At 45.0% G+C, this 15592-nt stretch overlaps 1 protein-coding gene across 1 annotated transcript in view; it reads right to left on the bottom strand.

Moving 5' to 3' along the window:
• Positions 1-1877: 1877 nt before the first annotated feature.
• The window catches only part of LOC122922541 (calcium-binding protein 39-like), a 42443-nt gene continuing 28728 nt past the window's right edge, over positions 1878-15592 (bottom strand). Inside the window, exons 8-9 of the mRNA XM_044273177.1 lie at positions 7737-7949; positions 1878-1985 (exon numbers count right to left, since the gene is read on the bottom strand). Of these exons, the coding sequence (XP_044129112.1) occupies positions 1878-1985; positions 7737-7949 (321 nt within the window). The remainder of the gene's footprint in view (positions 1986-7736; positions 7950-15592) is intronic.

Below are 15592 nucleotides of genomic sequence, written 5' to 3' on the forward strand. Positions count from 1 at the left end.
GTGGATGTCCTGAAAATGTGCAATAATTCCCTGTTGTCTGAAAGGGAGTCCAGAGCACCGACCGTCCCACCAAATATTGCAAATATAGAAAAACCCAACAAGGAAGAAATAAAAAAACAACAAATCAACAGATACAGAGCTACAGCCACACCAACGCTGTAAAATCTGTTTAAAAGGTAATCCTCTATTTATTATATAATTTTTTTTATAATTTTAACAATTTTATATTTTAATTAATTTTTTATTAGAAATTAAAAAATATACATTTCGAATTTTTTGACTATATGAAAAAATGCAACACTGCACGCTATAGTACAAATAAATATACAACCCAAAAACTACACAGAACGCTTTCCTCCTTATCACGCAATTGAACAGAAACGCTACAAACATATATCTCTGTGTCCAGGTCCTACCTTCACTCAGATGTGTCTGTTACGATACAGTGTTCTGCGATGGTCGACGTGTCTTTTCTGTATATGGTACAGAGCAGGGGGAACAGATCCAGGGGAGGATGGCTGTAGCATGGGCTGTGTAGTAATATAAAAGTATTGGTAATTAGCCCCGGCCGGTGGCAGAATATACCCGTTACCTGTTATACTGGCGCTCACGTCTGAGCGGGTGACGTCACCGCAGGTGAGCTACGGATAGCAGTGGGGATCAAACTTCCTACGCGTTTCGAGTACAACGGTACTCTTCGTCAGGGATGACAAAGAGTCACCCGCTCAGACGTGAGCGTCAGCAAAATAGGTAACGGGTATATTCTGCCACCGGCCGGGGCTAATTACCAATACTTTTATATTACTACACAGCCCATGCTACAGCCATCCTCCCCTGGATCTGCTCTCCCTGCTCTGTACCATATACAGAAAAGACTTGTCGACCATCGCAGAACACTGTATCGCAACAGACACATCTGAGTGAAGGTAGGACCTGGACACAGAGATATATGTTTGTAGCGTTTCTGTTCAATTGCGTGATAAGGAGGAAGGCGTTCTGTGTAGTTTTTGGGTTGTATATTTATTTGTACTATAGCGTGCAGTGTTGCATTTTTTCCTATAGTCATATATCTGTGTTTTGTACAGCTGGTCTGCACATTACTCTATATAGCAGGTTACGGGACTGCTAGAACACCGCTGCGATTTCTATGTGGTGAAGCGCCAGTTGACAACATTGTATGCATTTCAAATTTTTTGTTCATTTAATTTGATGTACTGAATTTATGTATATTTTTTTAATTAAAATTATTAAACTTTGAAGAACAAACACAAATTTTTTTTTTTTTTTATCTTTCAGATCCATATTGGTATCTTGACTTAAGAAAGAAGAATTTACATTAGATTATATTTTTGGAAAAAAACATTTATATAATTTTTTTTTAAAAATATTACAAATATAATGTTTTATGATATATAATACTATTATATCTACTTATGTTTTTATTGTGATTTAAATTTAAATTTACTTTAAATAATTTAATGTTACTTTTTTTATTATTTATATTTTCTTGATATGTATCTGTTTAAATAATAATTCATTTAATAAAAACAATTTCAAATTAAACCACGTTTCTTTTTAAAAAAATGAATTTTATTAACATAAAAAATTATAATAAATAAATTCTAACATTATCTAAAATAAATTAACACAATCAACATAATATATTTATAACAAATTATTTATATTGTAAAGTGCAAATATGATTTTTTATTTTTTTACTTTTTGATTATGAAAATTTTTTGGTGCACGTTTCACTATATAAACATATGAAAATGTTTTATAACTTTTGTTTGGTTCATTCAAAAGCCATGAATTCAGCCGGACTATCGGGATGTTGTTTGTAACCCATGTATTCTTGGTCTGGGTCTGGAAAACCATTACGTATCGTGGTCACAACACATGAAGGTATTGGACGGCGGTTTCCGATGCCTAAGTATCCATGAATCCATGCTGTGAAACACCGATAGGCGGCCTTTCTTTTCAGTCTATGAGAAGTAAAAAAAGGATAATTTAGATTGTAAAGACCTGCAATATACGTAATGGATCATTTTAAAAAATCACTATCAACAATGTTACTATTAGTTATATAGAACATTTCATGCGGATTAATATACAAAAATTTAGAGCGCGCTCATGGATCAAAATGAACTTACTAAAATCCATGGTCGATGCTCAGTTCGACAGGTATAGGCTTCGGTCTATTCCGATTTTTAGCACGACTGTCAGAAGTCTGCCCTTGTTGTCCTGGGCGTCTGCTGCTCACAGAGCTGGAGTGCGGGCCAATCGCATCGCTCAACTAATAGACTGGTCTAAAAATAAGGTTCATGATATGAGCGGAGCGCTTTGATTGTCCTGCACTACAGCCTGTGAAAAATAGACGGCCAGGAAAATGATTTAATTTAAAAAAATATTAAATTTAGTTTTTTATTAAAATGACAATTTTCATAGAAAATAATTATGAATTTTATAGCATTATATGGAAATGAAATGTACAATCATCTCCCCGGTTGAGATCCTTTTGAGGTGGTGGAGTTTGAACTTGTCCAATTGTCTGTAATACTATTTGTAGTGTATGACAAAAAATATCAAAGTATTGATGTTGAACTATACATGTAAAGTCACCCATGTAGGGTTCTATATTGTTAATTTCTTTACAGCAGATGGATTCAATGTTGGTTGGCATCATTGTACAATTTGAACAATTGCACCAATTCAATACACCAATTCTCTGTTCATCTTCTAAAAAAATTCTGTATGTAGAATTGTCACTCAATAGTGGGTTTGTTGGAAAACATTCTAATTTTGAAGTGTCACCAGCGTATTTTTTGTTTAATTCTTCAATTAAAATCATCATCTTAAAAAAGAAATTAAAAAAAATATTAATACATTTTTTAAGAAAATAAAATACAACAGATAAATAACTTTTTGAATAATTTACAATTTTTTTTATTAATATTTAGTACCTCCTCATCATTTTCGTTTTCATGCAATTCAACCATTCTAGTTTCTATGACGGTTGAGGGTACTGTAGTACTAGTATTTGAATTTAGGTCAGCACTCTCAAAAAGTTGCTTTTAAAATAGGAAAAATAAAATTAATTAATATTCATGGACTTTTTTCTTTATACAAGAATATAAACACTTAGAGTAAATATTTTATTATTGCTTTTCGTAACAACGGGGGTCTATGCCTGATTAAAAAAAAACATATTTAGGACCATTCCTTTAACCAAAAAAATATTAATTTGAATTTTAAATAAAAAAAAACAACTTACCGATAATTCAAAACTATCATCCTGCACATAACAAGCCAAAATGTCATCATTTGTGTTGACAATCAGAAGAGCTATCGGAGCGAATTATTAATTCAAGATCTTCATGCTGTAACGTAATTACACCTTCCATCTTAAAAAAAAATATAAAAAAATAAAAATTATAATATAAAATGATCTGCTAAATAATAAAATAATTATTGGATAAATTCAACTCACCGATTCATGGTCGGTAGAGGCGGATTGATCTTTTTCCTCTAGATTTGACATTTTTTTGAAATATTCACTGAATACTTATGAAAAATTAAATTATTTTTATTATTCAGAATAGGTATATATGATGCACAAATGAAAAAATCTATGTTAAATTATATACTTTTTTTTTTTCTAAAAAACATGCCAAGTACACAATTATTCCTGTCTATGTACCACCGCCATATCCCAGCGAACATGACCATCAATTATTCCTGTCTATGTACCACCGCCATATCCCAGCAAACATGACCATCACTCAATTATTCCTGTCTATGTACCACCGCCATATCCCAGCGAACATGACCATCAATTATTCCTGTCTATGTACCACCGCCATATCCCAGCGAACATGACCATCAATTATTCCTGTCTATGTACCACCGCCATATCCCAGCGAACATGACCATCAATTATTCCTGTCTATGTACCACCGCCATATCCCAGCGAACATGACCATCACTCAATTATTCCTGTCTATGTACCACCGCCATATCCCAGCGAACATGACCATCAATTATTCCTGTCTATGTACCACCGCCATATCCCAGGTTATATGGCCCGTCCAGATTTTAGTACGGTCTATGGACTATTATTTCGGATTGCACTATAATTTGTGTAATTTTGTTTTGTTCCACTAACGTAAATCAATGTATAGTTTTGCAATAGCAAGAAAAAAAAAAAAAAAAAAAAAGAATTAAATGTATCTGTGGCTCTAATATATTTTAGTGTTCAATAATGTGATCTGTAGATATCATTGAATTATTATAACATTATAATGGTGCAGTTGGGTTCTGTGAAATAGATCTAATTCAACTTGAAGTCATCTGATTTGGTGTCTAAAATTATAAAATTAATTTACAATTGCAGGGAAAAAAAATGTATAACCGAGACTAATGGGGGGAACATTATTTACCTTTACCAGAAGTTGACACTGGACGCACTGGAACCTCCAACTCTTCCTCCACCTCTGTCTGCACTGTGTACACACAGACAATGAGGGCGGAGTGAAGATTTGGAGGTCGGACGCACTATCATTAACCCCTTTTGAGATGGGAGTGAGCAGCGCTCTGAAGCGCTGCTGCTATGAACAGTGTCTGGCGCATGCGCATGAGGCAGAGGCTCGGGGACGCAGGCAGGGTGTGTACGCAGGCACGATCTAACCATGCCGGGACGCAGGCGCAGAAGATTACACACAACGATGCCAGGAGGATTCGATTGCCCATGCGCAGGATCGTGACCTGGAGAGTTGTAGCCGCCGCCCAGCGAAGTGAATATTGATGAGCTGGGCGGGGCTACAGAACGGCAGTTGGGAGCGGCTGGCTGGGCGCATTTTCAGATGAAACGCCGCCCCTTGGGCAGATTGGAGACCGGACAAGCAGGTTGTAAAACTTTATATTTCCGTATTTATAAGGTGGGCAGGGGGGATACTTACATGATTCTAATACACTGTATATGACCTGTACTGTGATATATATAACTCAATATGCTAATTGGGCCTGTCAGTGTCCCTTTAAGCAATCCCTCCTCTCCATAGCTGATCCGTAACAAGGTCCTGGGGGTAGGATTGCCTGACCCCTTCCCAGCAGAAGAGCTGGCATCTGGGCAGAGCGCATTTGGCTTCTGCCCTCCCCTATCCTCTTGTCCAGAGGCTGACTCCCTACAGGCTACCCCAGCAGAAGAGCTGGCCTCTGATCAGCGTGCAGTTGGCCTCTGCCCTCCCCTATCCTCTTGTCCAGAGCCTGACTCCCCACTGTCAACCCCAGCGGAAGAGCTGGCATCTGGGCAGAGCGCAGTCGGCCTCTGCCCTCCCCTATCCTCTTGTCCAGAGCCTGACTCCCCACTGGCTACCCCAGCGGAAGAGCTGGCATCTGGGCAGAGCGCAGTCGGCCTCTGCCCTCCCCTATCCTCTTGTCCAGAGCCTGACTCCCCACTGGCTACCCCAGCGGAAGAGCTGGCATCTGGGCAGAGCGCAGTCGGCCTCTGCCCTCCCCTATCCTCTTGTCCAGAGCCTGACTCCCCACTGGCTACCCCAGCGGAAGAGCTGGCATCTGGGCAGAGCGCAGTCGGCCTCTGCCCTCCCCTATCCTCTTGTCCAGAGCCTGACTCCCCACTGGCTACCCCAGCGGAAGAGCTGGCATCTGGGCAGAGCGCAGTCGGCCTCTGCCCTCCCCTATCCTCTTGTCCAGAGGCTGACTCCCTACAGGCTACCCCAGCAGAAGAGCTGGCCTCTGGTCAGAGTGCAGTTGGCCTCTGCCCTCCCCTATCCTCTTGTCCAGAGCCTGACTCCCCACTGTCAACCCCAGCAGAAGAGCTGGCATCTGGGCAGAGCGCAGTCGGCCTCTGCCCTCCCCTATCCTCTTGTCCAGAGCCTGACTCCCCACTGGCTACCCCAGCGGAAGAGCTGGCATCTGGGCAGAGTGCAGTCGGCCTCTGCCCTCCCCTATCCTCTTGTCCAGAGCCTGACTCCCCACTGGCTACCCCAGCGGAAGAGCTGGCATCTGGGCAGAGCGCAGTCGGCCTCTGCCCTCCCCTATCCTCTTGTCCAGAGCCTGACTCCCCACTGGCTACCCCAGCAGAAGAGCTGGCATCTGTGCAGAGCGCAGTCGGCCTCTGCCCTCCCCTATCCTCTTGTCCAGAGCCTGACTCCCCACTGGCTACCCCAGCAGAAGAGCTGGCCTCTGATCAGAGTGCAGTTGGCCTCTGCCCTCCCCTATCCTCTTGTCCAGAGCCTGACTCCCCACTGTCAACCCCAGCGGAAGAGCTGGCATCTGGGCAGAGCGCAGTCGGCCTCTGCCCTCCCCTATCCTCTTGTCCAGAGCCTGACTCCCCACTGGCTACCCCAGCGGAAGAGCTGGCATCTGGGCAGAGCGCAGTCGGCCTCTGCCCACCAAGTACCTACAGCTCTAAGCTAGAGAACAACAATGAAGCAAGAAGTAGCAGATGCCCACTCAACAGCTGGGGACATTCAGAACAGAGCCAGGCCCCAGAGTTCAACAGGACCAGTGATTGTTTATGGGTGGGCTACTCGACTAACTCAGGCACCGACCGACAGGAGGTCAGGTACCTGGTTAGTCTACTGTTGGGAGGGGAGAAATGTGACGGACTGAACCGTCACTGGGCTGCTGGAGAAGACTGAGGGACAGCCTCCTTCCTACAGACTATGGACAGAGAACTATGGAGACCCCCTCAGACCTTTTGGTGTTACAAGGAACTATGAACCCTGATTTATGTGTGTAATTTATATGCCACATATTTCCTATTGCCCATTAAAAAGGCATGGTGTGGACTCAGCAACACAAAAAGGGTTAACTCTGCACTGAGACTCCACTGATTGTGTTAGTGATGGTATTAAGATAGTTGATTATAAGAGCAGCCGACTCCTAGATGAGTAGATCACTATATGATACCCTCAGGAGATAATCCCATCACATGTGTCTCCACTGTCCCTATTCATTCATTATGGAGGGGGTGAAGATGTCTGTTTGCCTGTTGTGTTTGTTAATTGCGTCACAGACAATGCCATTGTGTTTGTTGAATAGGGTTAGTTTTGTGTTTAAACTGTAAAGGATTGGCTGCTAGGTCATGTCCTCAGTTCCCAATCAGGTCCACGGGGGTGGTATCCTTGTTGGAAAATGTGTATATAAATCAATGCTTGTGTGTTCAATAAAGAGTTCCTGTTTTACATTCAACATAGAGCCTTGTCTCATGTGTCTGGGGATTGCTATACGCTGTATACTCCCCTGGCTATAACTCCTAGCTCTTGTAAGAGCTGTTCCTGCTCTCTGGATTTAGGAGAGGTTCAACTACTGAAGCCTGGAGCCTTGTCGTAGGTCAAGGGTGGGTAGGAGACGGTGAGACCTCAACCAAGCTTCGGCGATTCGTGGGATCTGCAGTGCTTACGGTGACAAGTGGAGTGCTTGGAGTCCTCACAGCAGCCAACATGTCTAGGGTGGCTGTGCATTTTAACTATCCCTCTCCCAGGTCTTTATTAGGATGCCCAAATGGTTTGCAATTAGCAGGGCTGTGCTAAATGGGGGCTTCCTCTGAGAATGTGGAGGGTCTCACCTAGTCTTCAGACGGCTGGCATCTAGAGGTACAATTTACATTTGCTTAATAGATCAATTAGCCACTGCTATACAATTAGCTATTGATAATGTAAGTTTAGGAGAATATGATATCTATCTATCTGTCTATCTATCTGTCTATTCACCTCAGATTTTGTTACAGCTTCCATTCCAGACTCTTGCTGTGCAGGTCTTTTCAGGACCTGGATTTGTTTCACTAGGTAGGTTTTCTCATCGATAAACTGCTCGTCCTCAGTACGGTCATTCTGAAATTTGCGGAGGAATTCAATCAGCTTGCTCTGCTTCTTGAGGAGGATATCCAGGACAGGCTGTGCCTTGTTTGGGTTGACTACAAATACCTAGAAGTTCAAGGAGAAATAAAAAAAAAATATTTTACATCAATGTCAGGGTAGCATCAGGCTGTACCATTATATCCCCCTTCCCTACTCTCAGTGATTGACCGAGTGCTCAACCATCGCTGAGTGGCAGGAGGAGCTCCGCTCTTAAAGCAGACCTGTCACCTATAAAACAAGCACTTTCCTTAAATGCCTCATAAGCTTTCCTTTAATGCCTCATATATCTTGTGAAACCAGCTCTCTGCAAACTCCAGTTGGGGCTACACTGGTATACAGATCAGTGGGACTCACCGGTGGGACAAAAGCGAAGCAGACGAGGGTGAGACCACACTATTTTTGGCTGGGAAGAAGCAGCTATGATGTTGTCTGTGCTTATTGGAAAGCGGCACAGCAATGAAGTCAATGTACAAGTCCATGACAAACCACAGCCATTACTTATAGGGCGCTAATAAACCCGGGGAGCCATATCTCAAAGACAGGGGGGCCTGTGACATAAAAATAACCGCAGGCCATTCATGGAATCTGAGATATTTAAAGAAAAAGCATGCTTCACTTTTTTCCAAGAGGTGACAAGTCCTCTTTAACCACTTCACATCCACCCATAGGATATAAACGTCCTATGGGGGGATGTTTAACTCTGAATGGATGTTCTGAAACGTCCATTCAGAGATCGCAGCTGCATGCTAATCGTGCAGCTGCAGAGCGGGTTGCCCATTGTCAATGACAGCAGGGCAACCCAGAGAGAAGGCAAGGACAGTTCCCAGGTGTCGCTGCCTTCTAGATCGCTGCATACACAGTGCTCACCAAGCGCTGTTTATTCAGAGCATGAAGCGCTATGCGCTTCCTGTCCTGGCCAGGTGGTCCTGTACAGCCTCTCTGGGGGTTGTATTTCCATTGTAACTGGGGCAACCATGTCAGCCCCAGTTATAGGAGAAATCAATTTTTTGGGGAAAAAAATGAAGTCAAATGTCTCCTAGAGGTCTTGTATGACCTTATTGGGGACACAAAGTGTAAAATAAAAAATAAAAAATTATTAAAAAATAAAGTGTTTTATAAAAAAAAAAGAAAAAAAAAGATTTCACATGTACATTTTTTTTCTCCAATTAAGTAATAAAAAGAAAATAATAAAAATAGCACATGATCCACCCTGTCGATATACACCATAAAAAATAAAAACGGTGTCAAAAATGATGATTACTTACTGGTAATTTGATTTTCCAGAGCCCATGACAGCACCATGAGAGAGAGGATCCACCCCCACAGACAGGAAACCTGCAGAATAAAAGGGCGGACACTCTCCTCCCAATTCAGTGTAATATCCAAGCACTGGAGGAAGTCCACCAACATAGTGTTAGATGATTAATCATAATTATTTATTATTATTTTTTACATGCAACACCTGTGTGAGTATAAAAGAACCAAGATAACCCAAAAAGGGTGCTGTCATGGGCTCTGGAAAATCAAATTACCAGTAAGTAATCATCATTTTTCCCTTCGCCCATGACAGCACCACAAGAGATTTACTAGACGAAAAATCAGGGTGGGAGAGTAGAAAGAAGCACCTTTTCCCCAAAGGACGACCCCGAAGGAGAGAAGTTCAAATCAAGCCAATAGTGTTTGAAAAAGGTTGAAGGAGAAGACCAGGTAGCCGCTCTGCAAATATCCTCTATGTGAACAGAGGATCTTTCCGCCCAGGAAGTAGCAACTGCCCTGGTAGAATGTGCCTTAAGACCCACCGGAGGAGACAACCCGCAATCAAGTTAAGACAAAGATATAGCAGAGACAATCCCACCTAGCTGTAGAACTTTTTGTGGCCGCCTTTCCCTTATTCACTCCTTGAAAGAGTACAAAGAGTGAAGAAGATCTGCGCCAGTCTTTAGTGTGAGATAGGTAATTAATCAGGGTCCTTCTAATGTCTAGGCAGTGAAGAGATTTTTCTTTTTCTCACCCAGGATTTCTAAACAGTGTAGTGAGAACAATCTCTTGGGACCTATGAAATTTGGAAACCACTTTTGGAAGAAAAGCCAGGTCTGGCCGAATCAAAACTTTATCCTCTAAAATAGTGGTATATGGAGGATTAATGGAGATGGCCTGAATCTCATTAATCCTGCGAGCAGATGTTAAGGCTATTAAAAGGCACAACACAAGGTGAGACATTTAATAGAGATGGTCTCTAAAGGCTCAAATGGAGGGTGCATTAGAGCCTTTAACACTAGGTTTAAATCCCAGGGAGGAGGTCTAGTGGAAGTTGTTGGGGTGAATCTGGCTACTGCTCTAAAGAACCTGGACACCCATGGGACCCCTGCTATGTCCTGATCAAACAAAGCTGACAGAGCCGAAACGTGTACCTTCAAAGTACTACTTGCTAGTCCTAAATCCAGTCCCTTCTGAAGGAACTCTAAAACTAGATGAATGGGAGCAGAAGAGGGGATATCATTAATCTGGATCTGAGCAAAGTCTAGGAATTTTTGCCAAACCCTAGCATAAATAGCCACCGTCACTTTTTTCCTACTCTTAAGAAGGGTAGAGATTAGGGTGTTAGAGAATCCCTTCTTCCCTAACAAGTACCTTTCAAGTTCCAGGCCGTTAAATGGAGATTTTTTATGCGGGGGAGAAAAACTGTGCCTTGGCTCAATAGATTCCAGTTCTCAGGAAGAACCCAGGGTTCCGAGATTAACATGATTCAGAGCCATGTGAACCAAGAACTTCTTGGCCAAAATGGGGCAATGAGAATAACTCTCGCCCCATCTTCCCTGATTTTCCGTAAAACAGGAGGAATCAAGGGAAGAGGAGGAAAGGCATACGCTAGGGGAAAATTCTAAAGGAAAGCATCTATCCCAGAAAGGGGATCCCGCTGGGTTTAGGGAGAAGAATCTCTTGATCGTCCTGTTCTGGTAAGTAGCAAAGAGGTTGATGTCTGGTGGTCACTAGAGGGCCGTTATTTTCTTGAAAATGGATTGGTCTAGAGTTAATTCGCCCTGAGAGAAAAAAAATGGTGACTCAGAAAGTCTGCCTGTCCATTTTCCACACCTCTGAGATTGAGGCACAGTCTTTTTCTGCTAATAGGAAGCTTTTCTGGGCTTCCTGCATGTGAAGGACTTTGATGCAATTGCCTATATGCTTCAGTTTAATTCTCTCCCTGCTATTTTAAGGTCTATATTGTTCGGTTCCAAATGTCAAGAATGAATGTATTCGTGTACCGAACAGGGAGGTTGAAATTATGTTTGTATGTGGGATAGAAAGTACTTTTCTGAAAGTGTTAAAAATTGTAAATGTTCTGGCCAGCAGACAATTGAGCTGTGTGTATTGTTACCACTCCATTATCTAGCCGGGCCCAGAGGAGGAGTTTTATGCTGCACAAATTGTTCTGTGCGCCAGTAAAGAGAGTCTCGTTTTTGTTCCAGCATTACTCATGTGTGGATTACTCGGCGATTCCAGGGATATTCCTACTCGTGGAATATTGGGTGATTTTCTTTTATGGGAAGAAGGGAATGCTTGACGGGGATATTTTCTACTACCGTCACAACTGGTTGGCAGCAGCGGGATTTTCCCTTCTACTTTCCTTTACACCAGGATTCCAAGCAGACACTGGGAACAGTGAATGGAAGGCTGGTACACCCTGCTTAAAAGAAATACACTGAAAGAACTACTGGAAGTCCATGGAAGGATTGCTAGCAACAAAACCAAGCGGGTCATTATAGCAGAATTAATGGAGCTAGACCAGGAGAACTTGGTTGCAGCAACGCCAGCAGTACAAGAGATGGGGACACCAGTGATTCCGGAGGAGGAATCACCAGCCAACAAGGCAATGAGAGAGAAGCTAGCATGGTTCGGTCTGAACCCAACGGCGGATGTGGTGCTGAAAGTGATGAACCTGTTAGCGGAGGAGGCTAAACAAATAAGAGACGCAGAGCTACAGGTAAAACTGGCAGCAGTCCAACAAGCAGCCGCACATTCTCCAAACAGTGAGTACAGCACAGCAGACACAAGGAAGATTCCGTTTAGCGCTTTTAAAGCTTTTGATGAAAAAGACTGTGAAATTGATAATTACCTGGCAGATTTTGAGCGACAATGTAACCTGCACCGAATAGATAGAGGAGAGTGGGTCTCAATATTGTCAGGCAAACTGTCAGGCAAAGCTTCTGATGCTTTCCAGACCGTGGCAGAGCAGGAGATCCATAGCTACGCCAGGTTTAAAGAAGTGCTCCTGGCTTGTTATGCAGTAACCCCGGAGTCCTACCGACAAAAATTCAGGGACTCACGCAAAACCACAAAAGACTCTTACGTGGAATGGGCATGCCAGTTATGCCTGTCTGCCTCTAACTGGGTCAACAGCAGCCAGGCCACCACCACAGAGGACATTTTGCAACTAATGCTCCTGGAACAATTTTACGATAACATCCAGACGGATGTCAAAGACTGGGTGAGAGATCGCCGGCCCATGACTCTACCAGAGGCCGCTAAGTTGGCGGATGAATATGCGGATACTCGCAAGACGAACCCGGTCACACCACGGGTACAACCTCCACGACCAACGGTGCCCTCATACCCACCCGCCGCTAGATACCAACCTCCTAATAGACCGGTGACATCTAGCCCTCGCTATCCACGCCAGGAGGACAATGAACAACGCTGCTTCCAGTGCAAACAGCTGGGTCACTACAAGCAGAATTGCGCCATGGACAACAACACCAGGTCAAATTGGTCTCGACCTGGGTACCGCCCCCCAGCAGCAGCCCATTGTGTAGACTCGGCTTGGGATCCCCAGTAACTGGGTCAGGAAGAACCATTGGGCACCCTTTACGAAGCCCTCATGGTACAATCTGTTATTACGGACAACAGGAAACACCATTGTCAGCTGGTCATGGTTAACGGAAAAACCGCCCGGGGATTAAGAGACAGTGGGGCAACCATCACGTTGGTACAAAGACACCTTATTAAGGCATCAGAGAAACCGGGAAATCAATTGCTGTGAGTGGCAGGGGGGGGCAGTATACCGTATTCCTACTGCACAGGTACACCTAGACTGGGGGGCGGGAGCTGGCAATGTTCATGTGGGCGTCATGAAAGACTTACCTTCTGAAGTCATCTTGGGCAACGACATTGGCCCCCTGACTTCGCCGTTCGCCTCTACCCCCGCTCAGGAGGCCCACGCAGTAACCACCAGAACACAAAGTCGCGCTGCCGAGAGCCATCCACTCCCTACTGAGACCCAGGTAAGCCAACCCAACCTACCCTTGACTGTAGAACCCCTACCCTGGGACACCCCAGAGGACTTTGGGCGGGAGGTGACCGGAGACCATTCTCTCCGAAAGTATCGAGAGAAAGCCAGGAGGGGCCAAGGGGGATTAGAGAAGGAGCAATTTATCTGGGAGAAAGGCCGCTTGTACAGCAATTTATACCAGCAGGAGTTATTGAGGATTGGGCACGACGTACCCTTGGCAGGCCATTTGGGAATACGCAAGACAGGGTATCGGATAACCCAGAACTTCTTCTGGCCTGGGGTATCCGACGACGTCAGGGCGTATTGTCAAACGTGCGAGGTGTGCCAACGTATAGGTAAAAAGGGAGACCACCCAAAGGCTAAACTAGTTTCCATGCCCATTATTGAATAACCGTTCACAAGGGTAGCCGTGGACATTATAGGGCCCCTGGCCCAACCTAGCCGTTCCGGCAAGCGGTATATACTCACCATAGTAGACTACGCCACCTGTTACCCCGAAGCGGTAGCTCTCTCTAACATACAGGCTGAGACCGTAGCAGAGGCCCTAGTTAAAGTATTTTCCTGAATAGGCTTTCCCAAGGAGGTTCTGTCCGACCAAGGTACCCAATTCACGGCCGAGGTAACCCAGCAGATATGGAAAACCTGTGGAGTTAAATCCCTGACTAGCTCCCCATACCATCCCCAGACTAACGGCCTGTGCGAGCGCTTCAACGGAACACTAAAGCAAATGTTGAAGTCGTTCACGGGGGCATACAAGGATTGGGAGCGATTCCTGCCACACCTTCTCTTTGCCTACCGAGAGGTGCCGCAGGAATCGACCGGATTCTCACCCTTCGAACTTCTCTATGGGAGGCGGGTGGGGGGGCCCTTAGATCTCATCAAGGATCACTGGGAGGGGCAGACAGAGATTGAGGGGACCCCGGTTGTACCTTATATCCTGGAATTAGCCCAGACAGTGCGAGAGAACCTCCGGGTGGCCCAGCAGCGCCAGAGGGTATGGTATGACCGACGGGCTAGGCACCGGAGCTTTCAGATAGGCCAAAAGGTCATGGTATTAAGGACGGTCCGAACAGACAAGCTCCAGGCCGTCTTGCAGGGCCCCTATAAAGTTATAGGACAGATATGCGACACGACCTACACGATAGCCAGCTGCGAGGATGAAGATGTGAAACGAACCTGTCACATCAACATGCTCAAGGCCTATCGGGAACGGGCAGAGGAGGTAGCCGCTATCTGTGCACCAGCAGGAGAAGACACAGAGACCCTACCCCTTCCGACCTATTGGGCAGTAACGAAGGGATGACCCAGATAAAGAAAGTCCAGCTAAGTGAACAGCTGGAGCCGCAAGAGCGGGCTCAAGCTGTCCGCTTACTAGAAACAAAACAGGCCACATTTTCTCAGGAGCCTGGATACACACTCCTAGCCATACACAAGGTAGAGACTCCAGGACAGGCACCCCTGAGACAGCCTCCCTACCGTATCCCCGAAGCAGTCCGGGAAGGGATGCGGAAGGAAATAGATGAGATGCTTTGGCTAGGCGTAATCGAACCCTCAGAAAGTCCTTGGGCCTCGCCGGTAGTCTTAGTGCCAAAGAAGGATGGGACAACCCGCTTCTGTGTAGATTACCGGCGCCTCAACGACAAGACAGTTACGGACGCCTATCCGATGCCACGGATGGACGAGCTGCTTGACCGTATCTCTGCAGGGAAGTATCTGACCACAATAGACCTATGCAAGGGATATTGGCAGATTCCCCTAGCAGAAGATGCCATACCCAAGTCGGCCTTCATCACCCCGTTCGGCCTATACCACTTCCGGGTTATGCCGTTCGGGATGAAGAACGCCCCGGCCACCTTCCAATGGATGGTGGATCAGTTACTTGGGGGTATACCTGGGAAGCGCACCTAGAGCACATAGGGGTAGTATTAGATAGGATCAGGGTGGCCGGGCTGACCCTGAAACCCGACAAATGTCACTTGGGTATGGCGGAGGTACAATATTTGGGCCACCGAGTAGGATGTGGTAAGCAACGGCCGGAGCCGGCTAAGATCGAGGCCATTGCCAATTGGCCCACTCCCCACACCAAGACACAAGTCATGGCTTTCTTAGGCACAGCCGGCTATTACAGACGCTTTGTACCAGACTATAGCGCCCTGGCCAAACCCCTGACCGACTTGACCAAAAAGAAGCTACCCCGACAAGTCCTGTGGTCCCCGGAATGTGAGGTGGCTTTCCAAGCACTAAAGACTGCTCTGGTTAATGCTCCGGTGTTGGTTACCCCAGATCCTAACAAAAGATTTATTGTCCACACAGACGCTTCAATGTTTAGACTGGGGGCAGTACTAAGCCAGATCGGGGAGGATGGAGGCGAGCACCCGGTGGCATACCTGAGTCGGAAGCTGTTACCAAGGGAGGTCAGCTA

Source organism: Bufo gargarizans, unplaced genomic scaffold (assembly GCF_014858855.1).
Source record: "Bufo gargarizans isolate SCDJY-AF-19 unplaced genomic scaffold, ASM1485885v1 fragScaff_scaffold_444_pilon, whole genome shotgun sequence".
Lineage (NCBI taxonomy): Eukaryota > Metazoa > Chordata > Amphibia > Anura > Bufonidae > Bufo > Bufo gargarizans.